Source organism: Sebastes umbrosus, chromosome 14 (genome assembly GCF_015220745.1).
Source record: "Sebastes umbrosus isolate fSebUmb1 chromosome 14, fSebUmb1.pri, whole genome shotgun sequence".
Lineage (NCBI taxonomy): Eukaryota > Metazoa > Chordata > Actinopteri > Perciformes > Sebastidae > Sebastes > Sebastes umbrosus.
This window is the reverse complement of record NC_051282.1, coordinates 8,629,239-8,649,916: the sequence shown is the minus strand read 5'-3', so window position 1 is coordinate 8,649,916 and position 20,678 is coordinate 8,629,239. Positions and strand designations below refer to the sequence as shown.

The following is a 20,678-nucleotide window of genomic DNA, read 5'->3' as shown; positions in this document are numbered from 1 at the left end:
GTAACAATTAATCAAAAGCACAAACACATTTTTCTATTTCAAGAGAGAACTACCAACAAAGTACTCTAATCTTTCCTAATTGTTTTAAAGTCCACACCCTCTGGACTGAAAACAGCAAATAAAAGTCATCAACATCAAGACAAATTTTCTCCTATGAGACAACTGGATGCCAGGCAAACAGGAAAAAATTCACTCCAGATGTGCGTTTAACCTACAGCAACAAGGTTATAGCAGCACAGCTGATCCTGTTACACTTACTTGGCACTAAGAAGCCGAAATGCTGTTTGATGCATCAGATCACGAGTTGTGTCTGACTGATGCAGTAAAGGTATGAAACATCCCTATAACAATATCATGAAGTACAAATAATATCACTGAATGAAACCTTGACTGTGTAACAGTTATTTTCTAGCATCTTAGTCCTTAATCTTGTCCTATTAGACAAATTAAATTTTGTAAGAAAAGCATCTTTTGAGAAATCGCATAATGTTTGTTTACCTATTTATTTCCTACATGTTTGGAGAGCCGTAACAGGCATAAACACTTGGATTGATTGTGTGGCAGCAAGAGCCTGGCATCCCAGTAAGATTGCTGAGGCAAAAAAACAGATAAAATGACTGAGAATATGTAGAGCATATGATGGCTTAACCCTAAATGCAACCGAATGGAGCCTCATACCATAAAGGAAATGTGGTATGTGTTGCTATAAGCAGTAAAAAAAAAAAAAAAAGGGAAAAAAAGGAGTTTATTATGTCAACTTGTTTTCACTGTCCTTGTAAGGCTGCAGTGCATTTGGAATGAATCCAACAAGGATGAACCAGCAACTAAGGGGTGAGGAAGTATGATGAGTGCACCTGCTCCTAGTATGACGAGTATTAAAATGAACCATTAAAAAAAATGTAAATTACACCTGGGGCCTTTCCTACTTGCTTATTGCTATAATTAAATAAATAAGCCATATATTGTGTGCAGGTGAATAACAAGCAACAATGTGTGTGTGTGAACAGATCATAAAATGGACCAAATGACGCAGTGATGCTGAAGGCTTCCCTAAAGCCTCTACTCTGTCCTAAATTGACATTAATAAAAAAAAACTTAAAATGGTGGTAAGGTGGAGTTTTCTGTGTCTTAAAACGCTTACTAAAACGGTAATATAGGTGGGCCCTGGCTACAAAGCTGACTAACAAAAACACAGATCATTAAAAATGGCGAGCTCCATGCCGTGTTGGTCGTCCATACAATGAAGCAGCAAATCCCCCGCGCTGCCTCTGTCTGTGTGCGGGCCTGGCTTACCGCAGCGGCGACCACCGTCACTTAAACAGCACTGCTACACGTTTCACACAACACATCAACGTGTAAACTAACAACTGAACCAAAGCATGATTTACATTCAGCCTGCCAGAGCGTCATCTGCTCCACTGACTCGTTATAGCAGAGTCAATTTAGCAAATCACGATCGACGCATCTGCGCGAGCCACCTTAGCTACCGTAGCTACCTAGCAACCACTAGCCACATATTCATCTGTAAGGCCGTTATTAGCCAACGTTAAGCTGGAATCACACATATCAAGCTACAACAAGCTAGAGAAACACACCACCCAGAGTATGTACATTATATAATTTACAGCGATTAGAGATAAAGTGAGAAAACTAAGATAAAGTGAGGAGAATAATTCAAGGCCTAGAATTCGAGCAGCAGCGGAGTCGTTGCAACAAATACAAGCCGCCATTTTGGAACGCCACACACCCCCTCCGTTGAGTGTTAGCCGAGCAGCTAACTAGCATGCTAGCCAGAGAATCAACGTAAAGCAACGGGCCGTGGAGCTAATGGACTAGCTTCAAATTAGCTGCTTCGCTAGCATTGCACATTAGCAGCTTAATGAACACAGAGCAATAAATAAAACAAATACCCCGGCGCTGTCGTCCACATTAAACATATACTTACACATTAACCAGTTAAATGTACTTACATTGCATTTGTATGGGCTCAAGCTGGTATAATTTAGTCTGTATATTAGTGAAGCGACATCACTGGTGTTACTCTGCAGGCCCCGCATTTCACGCACAAGCCATCAGACACACGATGCTAACACAATATATCTGTAAGAAACGCACCGTTACGTTACATATATAAAAGGGTTATTCACGGGCTGTATTTATTTAATTATCACGTTATCAGCTTTGTAAATGTATGGTTATTTTGTTCACAGAATAGACAACTTTGATGAGGAAGGTGCAGATAACTGTCAAAAGCAACCTAAAAGCCGCACTGTGTGAAGTCAAAGTAGGGGGTTATTAATCTACATAACCTACCATGGTTTCCACGTTAATTGCAGATTTAACAGCCACACTGTTTACAAACATTGAAACGTTAGGTTGTGAATAATCAGCAGGGCCTGGAAATATGTGACTCAAAACTGCGATGATTTGGCAAATCAGAGAACTATTACAGCAACAAAAACACAGTTTATTCAGAAATACAGTGACCGATACGAATGAATGATTAGTGTGGCTAATATCAAACAATGTGGATGAAGAACAGACCCTTTTGGGTCATCTAGAAGCAATGGCGGATTAAACATACGGAGAGAAATACAAGCTCCCTTCGCTTATAACGCAAAATGAGGTCAGCTCCACACAGAAGTCTGCTGCAACGGACGCGCAATCAGCAGAAAACGCAGCCGGCTATCCTCCGAGCTAGCTTCAGGCCTCCGTGTTTACTGTGAAGTTTGAGTACAGATTGCACAAATAAAACTTTCTCGTGCAGCTGTTAAATTATGACAAAATACGTTGTAAAGCGTCACCCTTCTTGGTATGATTGCTTACCTTCCATCTCCATGTCCTCTGGCTCGCTGAGCTGCTGCTCGCCGGCTTTCTGCTGCTGCTGCTGCTGCGTGTGGTGATGGTGGTGGTTCATGTTGGCAGCTGTTGTTGTTGTGGTGGTGATGCGGTGCTGCTGCTGCTCCCTGCTATCTCTGATACCCTCGACCTTGTCCGGGGTCGGCTCGGCGGGGACCCGGGTGGTTCTGGTGGACTGCTGCTGCTGGTGAGGTGTGGTAGGATGCGGAGGAGGAGGAGGAGGTGGTGTGGTGGTGGACAGGTCGAGCCTCGGCGGCCGGGCCTGCTCTGCTGTCGCGACCTCGGCCTTGTCCGCTGTCAGCGCCGGGGAGTGAGGAGGGGAGGTCGGCGGGGGAGCGGGTAGAGAAACGCGGACGTATTTGCTCGCTATTCGCCCAATCTCGGCGCCTGTGTTGGGTGCGAGTCGCCTAGGTTGGGTGGGATAGATGGTACCGGGGGGCACCGAAAGATAAAAGGGCCCGCTGAAATGAATCAATCCGGCTTTAACCCCGGGAAATGTGGTTGAACAAGACACAACACGACCTGCACCGTGAGGAGCAAAGAGCCTGTTTTATAGCTAGCGTGAAGCTACCTGACACTAGGCAGCCCGACTGGTGAGATATCGGTACAACAACAATGAAAACAATGGTTCATTTGCTATAGACAACACATTCAACAACTTGGTCTGCGATATCCCCAGTCTGTGTGCTCCTCCGATTGTCCCTCGTCTGGGGAAGAGCGGAGGAAAGAGCTATCCATTCAAACCAGTTTCCAACACGGAATAGCACTAATGGTGATCTGGAAGTTCGCGGAGACGAGAGTTAACCACACGGCCCGACATAAACCAATGCACCCCCTTAGCACGATACACGACAAAACGCGGCACCTCGTTGCATTTCTAGCTGAACCCTCTTGTTTATTGTGAGGAATATGTGCCCGGTCATACAACGCTGTAGCCTGAGCTGTGTGTGGCTGGCTTTCACCCCGCTCCTTCCCGTGGTTTGTGATGTGTTGAGTCTGAGGTAAATCTCAAAATGGCGGTCGCGCTCTTCTCTGAAATGTCACATCCGCATGGAGATCACAAACACTGGCCCATCCCAGCCAGGTTCACATCCAGTTAAATGATAGGGATCAGGCGTGTGCGTACAGGGATACAGCCAGGGGAAATACAATATAAGTACAAACAAGCAATTATTAGATGATTGGAAATTATAGATATACTATATAATAGATAATAATAAAATATAAGTACAAACAAGCAATTAATAGATGATTGGAAATTATAGAAATACTATATAATAGATAATAAAATATAAGTACTTAAGCAATTGATAGATGATTGGAAATTATAGAAATTACTATATAATAGATAATAATAAAATATAAGTACAAACAAGCAATTAATAGATGATTGGAAATTATAGAAATTACTATATAATAGATAATAATAAAATATAAGTACAAACAAGCAATTGATAGATGATTGGAAATTATAGAAATTATTATATATAATAGATAATGATAAAATATAAGTACAAACAAGCAATTAATAGATGATTGGAAATTATAGATATACTATATAATAGATAATAATAAAATATAAGTACAAACAAGCAATTATTAGATGATTGGAAATTATAGAAGTTAATATATAATAGATAATAATAAAATATAAGTACAAACAAGCAATTAATAGATGACTGGAAATTATAGATATACTATATAATAGATAAAAATAAAATAAGTACAAACAAGCAATTCATAAATGATTGGAAATTATAGAAGTTAATATATAATAGATAATAATAAAATATAAGTACAAACAAGCAATTGATAGATGATTGGAAATTATAGAAATTATTATATATAATAGATAATAATAAAATATAAGTACAAACAAGCAATTAATAGATGATTGGAAATTATAGAAATTACCATATAATAGATAATAAAATATAAGTACAAACAAGCAATTAATAGATGATTGGAAATTATAGAAATTACTATATAATAGATAATAATAAAATATAAGTACAAACAAGCAATTGATAGATGATTGGAAATTATAGAAATTATTATATATAATAGATAATGATAAAATATAAGTACAAACAAGCAATTAATAGATGATTGGAAATTATAGAAATTACCATATAATAGATCATAATAAAATATAAGTACAAACAAGCAATTAATAGATGATTGGAAATTATAGAAGTCAATATATAATAGATAATAATAAAATATAAGTACAAACAAGCAATTAATAGATGATTGGAAATTATAGAAATTACTATATAATAGATCATAATAAAATATAAGTACAAACAAGTAATTAATAGATGATTGGAAATTATAGAAATTACTATATAATAGATCATAATAATATATAATATATTATAATTTATAATAATAATAATTACAATACAGGGCTATACTGCTGTACTGGTGGCTGCATGTTGCATTGGGGCCCCAATCACTGATTTACAATGACTACAAATATTGTCTGAATGTAGGAACAAACTAAAATACAGAAATGAGTGAATCCATTTTCGTTTTATTTATTAAATTTATAAAACCTTATATTTTTCTGCAATAAACTGCAAAAAAACTTTACATTTTACTATACAGGGCTATACTGCTGTACTGGTGGCTGGATGTTGCATTGGGGCCCCAATAATCACTGATTTACAATGACTTGAACTGGTAAAAATATTGTCTGAATGTAAGAACAAACTAAAGTACAGAAATGAGTGAATCCATTTTCGTTTTATTTATTAAATTTGTAAAATTTTATATTTTTCTGCAGTTAACTGCAAAAAAAAACTTTACTTTTTACTGAGCAGTGTTGAAGAGCTGTAGATAGATAGATAGATAGATAGTAACTTTATTGATCCCGAGGGAAATTCAAGTTTCCAGCATCACAGTTCCATAGTGCAAAAACATGTTATTAAAAAAAAAAAAAAGTTAGTAGAGGAGTTAAAAAAAATATATCAGATATAAAAATACAAGGAGATGAAGAAAACTGTTAAAAATGAATATAGTGCAGGGTAACAGCTGTGATACAGGACTATTAAAAAAATGAATATAGTGCAGAAGAGACTGTTAACAATGAGTATAGTGCAGGGTAACTCCAGTAGCTTAGTCTATGAAAGTGCACTGTGTGCATTATTATCTGTCCTGCAAATAAATTTTTTTATGCCTGCATATTCAAATTTTGTATGCAAAACATGAGAAATCACGCGTTGTATGGGAACAGTATATCTGCATATATAACCAAAATTAAAGTAGGCTAAATAATAAAAAACACATAGTAGCCAATCCATTAACAGGAAGCAGGGGCCCTTTTTCAAAATGAGCTGCATTTTATTGTAAGGTCATGCTTCTTCTAATAAAACATTAATGAAGGAATTTTACTTCAATGCAGTATTTTTACATTGTGCTACAGCATTTCAATAGGCTACTATCCACTATAGGGGACCTATACTCTGTTGATGACTGCTTTGTGGCATCTATTTTTTTTTTCAACCCTAATTTATATGATTTACTAACTACTTTTACTTGTATTTACTTTTTTAATAATTTATTTACAAATGTATTTAATTTCTATGATTGTATTTAATATAAGTGTAATACAGCCTGAACTCGTGATGCTCTTCAAGTTTCCAGGGGCCTGTTAACCTTAATTGTTGATATCACTGCAGGGTCTCTTTTGCTGCAAATACTGTATTAGGATGTAAACAATTTAGTTGGTAAAAAAGTTTGGACTCTCCCACAAAAAATATTTTTGGTAAATAAGGGTCAAAGAAGTGTCATTTAAAATCATTCGGTTATGTCATTTTTTTGTGAAATTCAAAAATGACATTGATTTAAGCTGTGCCTTCTGTGATTCTATAATAAAACTATTGTCCATCTGTTCTGGAAATGTATACAGACGTACACTGACACTCTGATACAGTATATGCAGATTAGAAACTTCTACTGAAAAATGCATTTTTTTTGTTTTAAGTTTCAACACAATATGAGAGAGCATTTTTTAAGCAATCTCATTATAATTGTTGAAACGTTTTACATTCATAAATGTATTGCTAAAGTAGAACATCACAAGTTTTCATGATAGAATTGGAGTTATATATATATATGATATGATATATATATATATCAAGACAATAATTTCAGCAAAAAAAAAAGCTATTAAAACTGTGAGATTGTGCTCCCAATGTAATGTTACTCAAGTTAAGATCTATTTGTATTATTGTATTATTAACTGATTCAAAATTAAGTAAAACAAATAAAAATAGGCTAATCAAGGTTTAGTTAAAGTAGGGTAATTACAGAAATAATTCAAAATTCGGGCACATCCACAATTCCTGAATTATCTATCCACCAAAAATACCCTGCAACACTTTTCATATACAATCATTTTAATTTGGGGGCGTGTGTGCCAATATTAGTAAGTACACAACAAACTGGACACAGTGTTACTGTGGAGAAATGCACAATTTATTTATTATCTTTTAAATAAAAATAAATAGCCTACACACATAAAAAAAAGCAAAAAAATAAAATACAAAACTGCTGCAATATTAGCTGTCATGCAAATCATTTCAACCATATAGTAGTGGCATTTTAAAACACTTTATTCACTGGTTTAACTTACCATCTCGTATATCATTGGGTATCACCACTGTAGGACAACCTACGTCCAATCAGGAATTATTCCTTTATCAAGGCAGTGTTCATGTTACACCTAGCTGGCCCATATCTGCAGTGCTGAAACCAGACCGTGCGTGGCTGTAACAGACAAGCCTTCAGATTTTGAGTAAATGGCACCATTCAGTGGATAAAAACTATATTACACCAGGACTCAGTCTGAGATATATACCGTCGTAGTTGGGCTTTTTATAATGACTGACTCACTCTCGTTTATCTCATCTCATTTTTTTTTTATTTTAGTTGGTGTTCATTATCTCTTTTTTTTTTGCATATCAAAACTTCTGTTCTTATGGGTGAATTATCATGAGAGAGTCATATATTTGTAGAGTGTGCATGTGTGTCACCCAATATCAGAGGCTGGTTTTACTGTTGTCGAATTAGGTATAAGTTTATATGATTAATACAGTCGATAAATAAGCTCACAGAAGAATATAATAATGAGGACAAACTTTATTTATAAATATAATATAATATGATATGATATAATATAATATAACATAATATAATATAATATAGCATAATATAATATAATATAATATAATATAATATAATATATAATATAATATAATATAGTATAATATAATATAATATAGTATAGTATAATATAATATAATATAATATAATATAATAAAGTATAATATAATATAATATAATATAATATAACATAACATAACATAATATAATATAACATAACATAACATAATATAATATAACATAATATAATATAATATAATATAATATAATATAACATAACATAACATAACATAACATAACATAACATAACATAACATAAAATAATATAATATAATATAGTATAAAATAATATAATATAATATAATATAATATAATGTAATGTAATGTAACATAATATAATATAATACAGTATAATATAATATAATATAATATAATAAAGTATAGTATAATATAATATAATATAATGTAATGTAATGTAATGTAATATAATATAATATAATACAGTATAATATAATATAATATAATATAATAAAGTATAATATAATATAATATAATATGATATGATATAATATAATATAACATAACATAACATAACATAATATAACATAACATAACATAACATAATATAATATAATATAATATAACATAACATAACATAATATAACATAACATAATATAATATATCATAACATAACAAAACATAATATAATATAGTATAATATAATATAATATAATATAATACAGTATAATATAATATAATATAACATAACATAATATAATATAACATAACATAACATAACATAATATAATATAACATAATATAACATAATATAATATAATATAATATAATATAACATAAAATAATATAATATAGTATAAAATAATATAATATAATGTAATGTAATGTAACATAATATACTATAATATAATACAGTATAATATAATATAATATAATATAATAAAGTATAGTATAATATAATATAATATAATATAATTTAATGTAATGTAATATAATGTAATACAGTATAATATAATATAATAAAGTATAATATAATATAATATAATATGATATGATATAATATAATATAATATAATATAATATAATATAACATAACATAATATAATATAACATAACATAACATAACATAATATAATATAATATAATATAGCATAACATAACATAACATAATAGAACATACCATAATATAATATATCATAACATAACAAAACATAATATAATATAGTATAATATAATATAATATAATATAATATAATATAATATAATGTAATGTAATGTAATGTAATATAATATAATATAATATAATACAGTATAATATAATATAATATAATATAATATAATATAATATAATGTAATGTAATGTAATATAATATAATATAATATAATATATTACAGTATAATATAATATAATATAATATAATATAATATAATATAATATAATATAATATAATATAATATAATATAATATAATAATCTAACAGAGCAGTTTTCACGACTGAACGTGCACTCTCTCGCAAGCTTTAGTAATGGAGAATTTTCACTGTGGTTCTTTTGTGTCAATACTGTGACGGACGTGTCTGAGAGCCAATCAGATTCCGAGCAGAGCCCTCGAGCCCGCCCTGCAGTGTTCATGTAGCCAATCGCAGTTGACATTGGTCATAATGGGGCGGGATGAACTGCCCAACAGGGTAGTCTGCGTTGTATATATTCCGACGTCGGCGACTAAGGAGAAATAGTTAGCTAAGCTAATCTTCACAGATGGTAGTAGAGGGTAGTAGCGGTTCAAACGCTTTATTATAGAGCGAAATATTAAAACAATCCAACAGTATTCATGGATTTACTCACATAATTCTTCACACGGTGTCCCAGATATTCCTCTTTTAACACATTTAAAGGCGCATTTTCTACTCAGCGCATTAAATGGAGGAGAAGAAGAAGGAAGACGGAGACTCGGAGATACAGGAACACGGACCCGAGCACTGGTTCTCAAAATGGGAGCGGCAGTGCTTGGCCGAGGCGGAGCAGAGGGAGCCGAGCGAGGAGGAGGCCGACAACGACCAAGAGAAACTGTGGCACCTCTTCCAGAACTCCGCCACCGCGGTGGCTCAGTTATACAAAGGTCCAGACCAGTCTTAACTACAACTAGAACGCGACTGTGACATTGCTAGTTAGCCGTTAGCTCGTTGGCTAGCAACCGGGCTACGTTACTGTGAACGAACGTTAGCATCAGAATGCTAACTAGCTCGTTAGCTAACCCAGTACTGGGTTTACAGCTGATGCTACATTTAGCATCAGCTAGCTCATAGATAGATAGATAGTCACTTTATTAGAAACGGATGTATACATACATGTATTTATACCCTTCTACTTATAGTTTGGATAAGATAGTCCTTCCACAGTTACTTTGCTTATTCACTATTGTATATTGGAATTGGAAAAGTCAGCCTGATGGTAACATTGATAGATAGATAGATAGATAGATAGATAGATAGACAGATAGATAGACAGATAGACAGATAGATAGACAGTAACTTTACTGATCCTGAGGGAAAGTCAAGTTTCAAGCATCACAGTTCCATAGTGCAAAAACATGTTAGTAAAAAAGTTAGAAGGGCAAAGTACAAAGAATATACCAGATATAAAAATACAAGGAGATGAAGAAAAACTGTTAAAACTGAGTATATAATGCAGGGTAACAGCTGTGATACACAACTATTAAAACAAAAGTGAATATAGTGCAGAAGAGACTGTTAAAGTGAGTATATTATTATGACTGTTAGTTTAGTGACACAAAAGAGTTATGAACTCTAATCCAGATGTTATTATACACCTGTCTCTACTGTTAAACAATCACATCGTAGTCTGACTGACTATAATTAAAGCAGCTTAAGTTAACATGGTCAGTAAAGATGTCTTGTTGACACTAAGTTAGGACAAACAGCAGAGCAGCAGCAGAGAGAAGCTAACGTAACGTTAACCTGACTAGTTACAAAATGGCGACGGTAACAACAATCGTAGCTACGCGACATTCCCAGATGACAGTCTGCTGTCAGCGTTACCATCTGTTTAGCGTTACACCGGACACGATACGCTGTTGAAATGTGCTATAAAAGACGTAAAGTTCACAACACGGAGCTGTACTCTCGTTTCTTTAAACGCCCTGTTTGCTGCTGAGTGAGCAGATCTGTTCAGCGACCCGCGTTATAATCACACAAAATGGCGAGGATAGTATTGGTTCGCTGTGGAAACATTGGGTTTGTGTACAATATGTGGTGCTCATATAATCCACATAGACAGAGCTCCACTTGTTTTTAAGTCTGTCCATGTTTTTGACACTGCTTTGCAACTTTACTGCTGAGAGGGCAGTTAAAGTTGGCGTGTCGGTGCTTCCCTTGCTAAACCAGCTGGTTGCCAGGCTGCTGGCCATCTAGCGCTGGATGACAGTTATTTTTATGCCAAACCCTGTCCCTGCAATTGTAGATGCAAGACAAAATGGCGAATGAAAATGATCTTCACTTCAAACCCTATAATCACTAAGCTTGTTGTGCCTCTCAGATGTTGATTGTTGTCCTTTTGGTCATTCAAGAGTGCTTGTTATGTATAGAGACCAAACGTATTTCCTTTTTCCCCCTCCCACAGACAGAGTATGCCATCAGCAGGGCCTGTCATTGTGGGTGCCATTTCAAAACTCTGCAACAGCAGTTACCAACCTCTACAAAGGTATCTAACCACAACCCTCTTCTCTCCATCCTTGTGCTTTTTTGAGTAGGATTTATTGATCTGCGAACTACTACACTGACTATGTTGTTTTGTGCTTCTTTTCATCAATATGGACTGTTGCTGGCTATCGTTGTTCTTGTAAATGTAGACATGTTTGTATTGATAGGCTCATCCAACAAGTGGTAAACAAGACCGCTGTTATCAGCTCCATATTGATCGGTCTGTCACAGGGCTAGTAGGTTTTTGTGTGTCGGTGAAAGACATGTTCACTGTAGGGTTAAAAAGAAAAACAGACTGCATTTAAAACTGTCTATAACAATGTCAGGAATTCACCAGTGAAACAGAGCTGGTTTGTTGCAGTAAGAATGAGATTGTACTGGACTTGACTCCTAATTTGGCAGCCTACTTCCCAAAAACTGGTTAGAGTAGCAGCTAGCGAGTGGTAAGTAGTTGACACCCTCTGGATGTAATTTACTGTTGATTTAAAATGTGCTAGTCGTGTTTTTTTTATGTGTTCACAACAACATACAGAACTAAAGGTATATACATTACTACCCATGATACTAAGATTTCCTAATGGTTTCTGGTCTTGGACCAAAACATTGTCCCTGTTTAAGGTATCATGTATCTATGCTTGGTTTTGGAATACATGATATTGAACGATGATTATTTTTTATGATGTCTTTCACCATTGCAGAGAGTGTGGACGCCCATCAGAGAAGCTTTGATCGGGGCATCCAGATAGGCCACCAACGCCGTAATAAGGTGGGTCTTGTTCCTCTGTTACCTTTTTGTTAGGCACCTGCATTCTCTTGTATCTGGGCAAACTGTGATGTTACACCTCCCTGTCATATTTGTTTGACATTTAGGAAACGGGTGCTTACATACTACATTAGGTGTACACAGCAAACGCATTAGCGTTTGTTAATTAAATTAAACCATGTCTAACTGATGGACGGCTCACTCTTGTATTGGATTGCAGGACATGTTGGCCTGGGTGAAAAAGCGCCGGAGAACCATCCGTAGAGAGGATCTTATCAGCTTTCTGTGCGGCAAAGCACCACCACACAGGAGTAGCAGGGCCAACCCCCGGCTGGCCATGGTGGCTCCCAGCCGGGCTAATTCACCAGCTGAGACCGGCTCATCTGTGGAAGCAGACCTCCAGCCCTTCAGGGAGGCCATAGCACTGCATGGTGAGTTAAGTGCAAGCCTGGCTTACGCCTTTACACACTAGTGGTCATTCTAGCCACCTTATCGGGTATGTGTTTTACAACCCAGGAGGCAGCTACATTGTTTGATAGAAAAACAGTAGTACTGCTGGTCTTTAAGTAGTATAGAGGACTACTAATGTTGCATATCTGTTTTTGTGCGTGTACATGCTCACACTTAAGATGCTTCAAAATGTGGGTGGGACCTACTGATTCCACACATTTAATAGATTTAACGTTTGGCAATGTACTATGGAGTAGTTGTGAGATAAGGTATTTAATTTGAACATTTCTTTTTATATATCAACTGGCTCATTTACTAATATACGGTACATATTGTCACCTGAAGTAGAACAAATTATTGTGTAGAAGTCTAAACACTGAAGTACAGAAAGTTAGTTTGTGAGAGAGAGTGTGTATGTGTGTGTGAGAAAGCACGCTTATCCTTCAGTCATCCTACACTGCCACATGTGGCTCAGAGATAAGGGTATGTTGTGCACGGGTCTGTAAGTATTGGCGAGTGGTGAAAGAGGGCCTCACCTTCTTGGCCTCTCCTGTATGTGTATGTGTGCGCACGTCTGCGTGTTTGTGAGAGGTAACATCTCACTAAATCAAAAGCCAAGTAGTTTGTTAATGACCCCTCCAAATATGCAGATGCAACTGTCTGTTTGTAATTCAGTTACATTACAGTATGTTTGTATTTCTGGTGTGCTGCCAGTGCAAATGAATATTCAGAACTTTATCTGACGGTCCCCACGTTTTAAAGGGTAGCTGAGGGTGGATGATGTTAGGCATTTGGTGGTTTAGGTTACAGAAACACAAGTTCGTTCTGTGTCAGGAGGTTTCAGTGTGTCTCCTTTCTCAGTTATCAGATACCGTTTAGCATTTCACCACCGCTGTTTTTGTGTGCTGGGACTAGGTCTGGGCATCGTTTGAAAATTTTCAATACCAATACCTTGAATTTTATACCGATACCACAACGATACATTTTTCGGTACTTGGGGTGAATATGCACCTCATTGCCTAATTAGTAAACAAACTGTTTCTATTAATGACTACAGCTCATTTCTCAACTATATGTAAAATAAATTATTGGGTAAACATTCAGTTTTATTGAAATGTCAGTCTGTCATTGTGAGTTACGATGTATTAGTTAATTGCAAAACCAACATATTGGCAACATTATAAGAAAATAACATTCTACCACCTACCAACCACCATAAAACACACCGGAGCAGCATTACATCACTTGCAGCAAACTTCACAGAGAACAATGGGGGCAAAACAGCATCACCGATCTGTTTTAACCGAATATTCTCTGGTCTAGCTCAGCTAAAACCACAAAAACACTGAATCCGTCAGCACGTCGTTCACTACCGAGCCGGTTTGTAACCGGTACCGACAACGTTATCTTCTCCCCACCGTGTGTGTCTGGAGAGGCTCCACCGCACTCTGTGAAACAAGAGAGCAGAGGATATTAATGGTTGTGTGAAATTTTAGCAGTGTGTCAATAATAAAGGGGAAATGCTATACTTTGGATCACATGTTGAATCGTTTCTGATGTTGCCTGCAGGTGAATGTAGGTCTTCTCTTCTAAAGAAATTGCAAATAGACGGCGTGTACCAAAATATTGGGCCAAAGAGCTTTGCAGTGATTTGTCAGTTAAGTCACTCTGGATAATTAAACACTAGTAGAGATTGGTTGATGGACAAATACCGTAATGCACCGAAATGTGGTACCGTTTTTTTAACGGGTGGTGGGGCCGACATAATTCGGTTGGTACCTTGGTGACAAAATCATTTTCGGCAAATTGCATTTCACACTTCTGTCAACTGCACCCTTGACTCTTTTAGACAATCAGATTCACAGGTTGTTCAGTGTGGTAACACACATGACCTTTGTATTTCTAACAAATATGTAGCACAAAACCAGTTGTTGTGTATCACATCACATCACTGCAGTGGTGAAGACCTGTGTGAAAGGCTTTTATCTGTTGAAATAAAAATGAGAAAGCTTCATCATGAGTGCAGTAGATCCTATACTTAACCATTTAGACAACATTTTCATTCTTAGTTTGGTTTCATGATTGGTTTACCGCATTATCATCTCTCGTAAAGTTAGAAATACAGTTGCCGACAGAAATCTTAATACAGCCCTGCATGTTTTTTTGTAATTGCTGTTGGAGTAGTTTTGTTCAGCCTAAGTTTGGGCACTAAGTGATGACCTGTGTGTTTGTGAGATTGCCGCTCCAAACATTGTTTTGTACATCCTAACAATGTCATTCTGAAGAAACTTGAACCTGACTCCTGTTCTCCTCTGAAATCCAAAATGGAATCAGAAACAGACACTGAAATAACAGCCTGACTGAGTGACTTTGACAAATGATGAAGTCATGTCAAAGAGCTGTTTACTTGTGGTGTCCTTGCCCCTAACGGTTATATCTCAGAGAGAAGAAAGTGACATGACCTTTACATCTTTACATGAGGTGCGAGTTGACTACTTACAAGTTTCGCTCGGTGACATGGTAAAGCATTGCCAATGCAAAACATTTTTTGCATTGCAGATGCACATACCATCTTTCTGCCCCTGTGTTTCGATGCCACTTTCAGACAGTTGTCATTTGGAGTCATACAAAGACCCCATTGATGTACGTGTATGGTTCATTCAATAACATGACAGGATGCCATTTCCATTAAAATCATAACGGGTAGCTTGCCTCATAGCAAAGTCAGTAAATAATGGAGACGGATGGTTGCAGCTGCTATTAAACTTCCTGTTGAGATAATTTCTTTAAAACTCGTGATCAAGCTTTTCATCCAGTAGCCTCCAACTGATGCCTTTTGTCTGTTGCTTCTCTCTCCTCTCTATCCCGTCTCCTCCTCCTTCCACAGGTTTGAGTGGAGCCATGGCGAGTATCAGTGTGCGCTCTGGCGCTCCAGGGTCTCCCACACATGTGAGTGGGAGCAGCAGTAACGGAGGTGGTGCTGGTGTAGGTGGTTCTTCCGGCTCGGGGCCGGTGTGCCGCAGCAGGCGCAACGGGCTCCAAGACGTCGACCTGAACACTTTCATCTCGGAAGAGATGGCACTGCATCTGGACTCCACAGGCTCCGCCTCTGCTGGAGGGGGAGGAACCAGGAAACGAAACTCCACCCAGTGTAGTGACGTCATCACAGACTCCCCTACACACAAACGCAACAGGATGATCTGATCTGCTTGCCTGCCTATATGTGTGTGTGAGGGGGGTGAGGGGGGAAAAGCCTTCAAGGCCAAGGCTAGGAGAGGGGGGATGGATGGATGGGCTTATATGGGACAGATGCACAGATGGACAGACGGACATTCGGATGCCTGGCTGTGCAGAAGAACCCGGGCTGAAAATGAAAACAGGGACTGAAGGTTCGTTCTATTCAGATGTTGAATGAGTTCTATTCCTTGTCTCCTTTCCTCACACTATTACTACAAATCACTGATCTGCAATCAGAACACTTAAAGTGTGTGTGTGTGTGACTCGGAGGTCTGGACGACATCACACACTCCTCAGACGCCGCCGCCCTGGAAAGGGGACAACGAAGGAAGACACCAACTCATTCTGGGATGCAGACAGTTCTCAAAGGGGTGAACATGCACTGTGCTGCTTGACAAGTAAAAGCCACTTGATCCTTGACACATTTGTGCCCTTCCCTCCCGTAACCTCACTCATCCTCACCCACCACCTTAATAAGGAAGTGAGGGCCATGATCAAATCGTCTCACTCAGTGAACCGAGTTGCTCGGCAAATGTCGGAACCCAACTCTTGTCAGAGACGCAACCTTTGCGTCAAACAACCCCCCACCTGTTCTTTCTGTTACTTCATCATTGTAGCTCTCAGTTGACGTTGCCTGTCAGTGGCGGAGCTAAATCGCCCAGTAGGAGTACATCTGTGGCATCATCCTGCAACATCTGCCGCTCGTAGCCAGTTACAATTCTCTGGCTACTCGGTCGATGGCATGTAACTTTATTCTCTGCTTCAACAGTGGCTTGATTTAGTTTCAGCCTGTCGCCCTTTTTGTTTTTAGTTCTTCAACCACCAGTGTTAAAATTATAGGTTTGTTTGCCACTGTTTGCAGCAGTGATAGCCAAGTTAATTTTGCGTTCTTTTCTCCACCTTGTTTTTTTTGTTGTTGTTGAGGATAATGGAAAGGAATTTTTTTTTTTCTTTGTGTATACAGCTTGTCAAACAGCCCGTTTGCTGACTGCGACGCCCTCTCCCCCCCTTTTACCCTAGTCTTATTACGAAAGCAGCTGCTGTTTTATGTGATCTTGTGATTATTCTGATGAGTTGCAATAAGGATTTTTGCACTTAGCTTTCACCTCTAACTCATGCAAACAAATCGGCTCTTCCATTGTATCCCAGTTGTAGCCTCGTCCAGCCCTTAACAGGCCCATTTTGTGGTCAGTCCACACATTACTTGCAGGTTGCTGCTTAGATAAACACTTGGTATGACTAGAAAGGGAGCCCTCGCGCATACCTCTGGTTCCAACAACTCTTCAAAAGTGTTTGATCAGATTGCGGAACGCTTCTGCTGTGGGCTCTACTTGTATTCAAAGACTCAAGTCCTTCCCTGTCTGACAAATGTTTTAACTTTTATCGGGAGATAATCGGTGCTGTAAAGAAAGCATAAATCACAGATGTTTACAAAGGTAGCGTTTCTCAACAGACCCACCGAGCATGCCAGCCAGCCAGTGCACACAAGGCACTGGATTATTTGGTTAGAGTGTCGGCTTGGGTGTTGGGACGCTCTGCTTTTTGTATAAAGGGGCGTGTGCATTAATAAGACATGGATGGCTTTGATTTTACTTGGTACAGGATGACGCAACTCTGGGCTTGTTTCGTTCTTGAAATGGTTGTTGCCTTCCATCCTTCTGTAACGGAGAGGAGTAGGAGACACTGATATCGCATGAGTCAGAAATGTGGGTATATTTAGCAGTTTGTCAATTAATATGAACTGGTACTGTATTCATTTATAGGGTCTTAACAAATGATTATTGGAGTTATATCTTAAGCTTGTTTGGAGCCTAATAAAAACTGTTGTTGGAATATGCTTTCATTTAGCATAGGAAGGTAGAATGTAAATTATACAATCTTGAGATGTCTAGCTATCAAACCAATTAAATATCTCCAGTGACGCCCTGCCATAGTAGTGATACAGTAAGTTGTCAGTGAGTTGGCTGGGGCGTAAAGCCCTCAACTGTACCTGTAATACCCGCTGTAGCTGACTTGTGAGATGTCAATATTTCCTTCTCTTTTTCCTCCTTTTTTTCTGTTGACTTGTTCACTCCCCCTTCACCTTTTATGACCTGGAAAGTGGGTTTTTCTTTAGTTGTATAAAGCATGCCAGTTTTTAACTTCTGTTACATTTTGGTCACAGATTTCATTTTTGCGTTATAGGTTGGCTTTTATATTCATACATGACTGCTGGCTTGTCGGTGAAAGAAAAAAAGACCCAGACTGAGATTTGTCGCTTCTGTCAAGAGTTCTGCGTTTGTTCTTGCACACAAGTGAAAACCACTGAATTAGACTGATGAAAATGTAAACCTCATATTGGGAAAAAAGCGAGATTTAATTAGCTTACAGAAGAGCCTCTGCTTACTGTGAAGGAGGGTCAACAAGTAATTCATGGTGACGCTTCATGTCGGTCTTGGTTTTAAAACTATCTAAAAAGCAAACGATGTCTAAATTCTGGGTAGCTTCAGGTCTAGTGAATAATGTAACATAGGAAGGCTCCATGTTCTTGAATAGGAACTTAAACCTAAAAGTCACATTTAGAGCCCATCAGACAGTTTTAGACTGCGGGACCCTGCAGAGTGCTCATGGCAGAATATGGTGTTGGAGATGGAGTGAATCCTGACGGCCTGTCAACACACTCTACATTAAAACAGAGGAATGCATTTTAAATATTTTAGTTTCTTTTCTTTCTCCAGGCACTTTACTCACTGTTTTGTGTCCAACACTCCACATTGGCGTTGGTAGCAATCTCGACTGAAACCAAATGGCACGTGTTGTTACAAATTAGTAGTTATAACCTCCAAGTGTTTCTGTTGCATGACAACACGTCCGTTAAAGGGAAGATGTGAAGTGTCTGCTGACAGGAAAAATAAACTAAAATTCAGACTATCAAAGACTTTTTTCTTCTCCAAACGCTACTAAAGAGTTGGGCTACGAGCAGGATTGTGCCGTCTTTCTAATCCCACCGTTCAACCTGCAGCGTTGAATCCCATTGGTTATCCTGGTTATAATAGAGGGGGCACTTTGTGTTTTTCTTTTCTTCCCCTGAGCCAGTCACCGGCCTTCATCCACATTGTTTCAAAAGGCTGACTCATGCCACGTGTCTCTGGAGCCAACACTATTATCAACTGTTTCTTGATACTTATTTGTTTAAAAAATAATAAATGGCTAATCTATATACTTAACATTTAATTGTTGGTATGATATATGTGGTTCACATTGTAAAATAAATAAAACCATTGAGTTGCAATTGGATGGACTGTTTCATTAAAAAAAAGAAAGAAAATGGAGACTTTTTGTTTTATGTAGCCTCTTTTCAAAATCGGATTTGAATAAAGGCACTCTATACAATATTCAGATTATTAATATAGTAGGAAAAAACTATTTGCTATGTAAAGATATGGCAGAGTAATGTCTACCTGAGCAGAGAATGAAGTCACTCTCCCTCTGAGTGTGTTTTAATCAGAGCTTCTCTGTGCTTTGTTTACATAGCCGGGCCTTCTGTGTGTGTGCTTTTCGTGCATGTGATTGGCCACACTTGCTAGCTCATGACCGCTGCACTGCACGGTTCTCATACAGCGTTACAACTTTTTGGAGAAGTAGTGTAAGTCACAATTCCTTGATTCCTTGCTATCAGTTGACACTAAGTGCACAACAAAGTAATGAAGCTTAGTTTTCTTTTCATTTCTCACTTTGTGATCAGATGTATTTTGTGAACTCAAGAACTTGCAGAACAGGTTTCCCCTATGGAGAAGCAGAGTCTGGTGGACCACCATGGGACCTTATTTAGGAAAAAATATGAACGGTAGTCAACGGCGAGAGACGAATAATTTTTTGATCCTGTTTGAATTGCTCCATAAATCACACATTTGATATTTATCAATTTAAAACATAATTTTGCAAGTCAAGAAAGTCACAGTTTGTTGAAAACTGTTGAAGTTTCAGACTGAAAATACGTAATAAGAAAGACTACACACCCAAAAGTCGTGTAGTGACGTCTCTCGCTGATGCTACGATGCCTGCGTACAAAACTAAATGATACTATGACAAACCTACAACCAACTGTGACTTTCTTGACTTGCAAAATTATATTTTAAATTGCCAAACATCATATGTGTGATTCATGGCACAATTCAAATGGGATCAAAAAAAGATTTGTCTCTCGCCGTTGAATACCGTACATATTTTTTCTGAAATGAGCTCCCATGGGGTCCCCTATCTATAAACTGACTTGTGACATGCAAACAAATTTTCCGTTTATAGTGTATTTGATTGTGTTGTTTTGTCAAAGGAGGTCCCAAGACTGAAAAATTAACATATTTCACAAGAGAGAATGCATAAGCAAGACATACCAAACTGACTGATTTGTTTGGTAGTTAAAGGGGCCTTTAATATTTAAAAAAAATAAAAGATATATCTCATTGGCTTTGCACAGATCATT

The 20,678-nt window shown here is 37.1% G+C and overlaps 2 protein-coding genes across 5 annotated transcripts in view; one reads left to right on the top strand and one right to left on the bottom strand.

Annotated features, from left to right (window-relative positions):
• usp7 (ubiquitin specific peptidase 7 (herpes virus-associated)) overlaps positions 1-3,911 on the bottom strand; it is a 31,619-nt gene extending 27,708 nt beyond the window's left edge. For 2 of the 4 annotated variants that reach the window (XM_037791370.1, XM_037791371.1), the window contains exon 1: positions 2,827-3,910. In XM_037791370.1, the coding sequence (XP_037647298.1) occupies positions 2,827-2,917 (91 nt within the window). In that variant the 5' untranslated portion in view covers positions 2,918-3,910. Of the gene's footprint in view, positions 1-1,970; positions 2,075-2,826 lie in introns of those variants that run through there. The other 2 variants (XM_037791373.1, XM_037791374.1) reach the window with 2 other exon arrangements.
• Positions 3,912-9,719: 5,808 nt separating this feature from the next.
• c14h16orf72 (chromosome 14 C16orf72 homolog) lies at positions 9,720-19,523 on the top strand. The gene is made up of 5 exons (XM_037791897.1): positions 9,720-10,166; positions 11,687-11,767; positions 12,465-12,532; positions 12,750-12,960; positions 15,867-19,523. The coding sequence occupies exons 1-5, from the start codon at positions 9,968-9,970 to the stop codon at positions 16,181-16,183; spliced, it is 876 nt and encodes a 291-aa protein (XP_037647825.1). The 5' UTR covers positions 9,720-9,967; the 3' UTR covers positions 16,184-19,523.
• The last annotated feature ends 1,155 nt before the right edge of the window (positions 19,524-20,678 follow it).

Excerpts from the sequence above, each read along its gene's own strand:
- c14h16orf72 (XM_037791897.1), top strand. The coding sequence starts at position 9,968 with ATGGAGGAGAAGAAGAAGGAAGACGGAGACTCGGAGATACAGGAACAC. Across the intron at positions 11,768-12,464 it reads AGTTACCAACCTCTACAAAG|AGAGTGTGGACGCCCATCAG; the intron begins GTATCTAACCAC and ends TCACCATTGCAG. Across the intron at positions 12,533-12,749 it reads GCCACCAACGCCGTAATAAG|GACATGTTGGCCTGGGTGAA; the intron begins GTGGGTCTTGTT and ends ATTGGATTGCAG.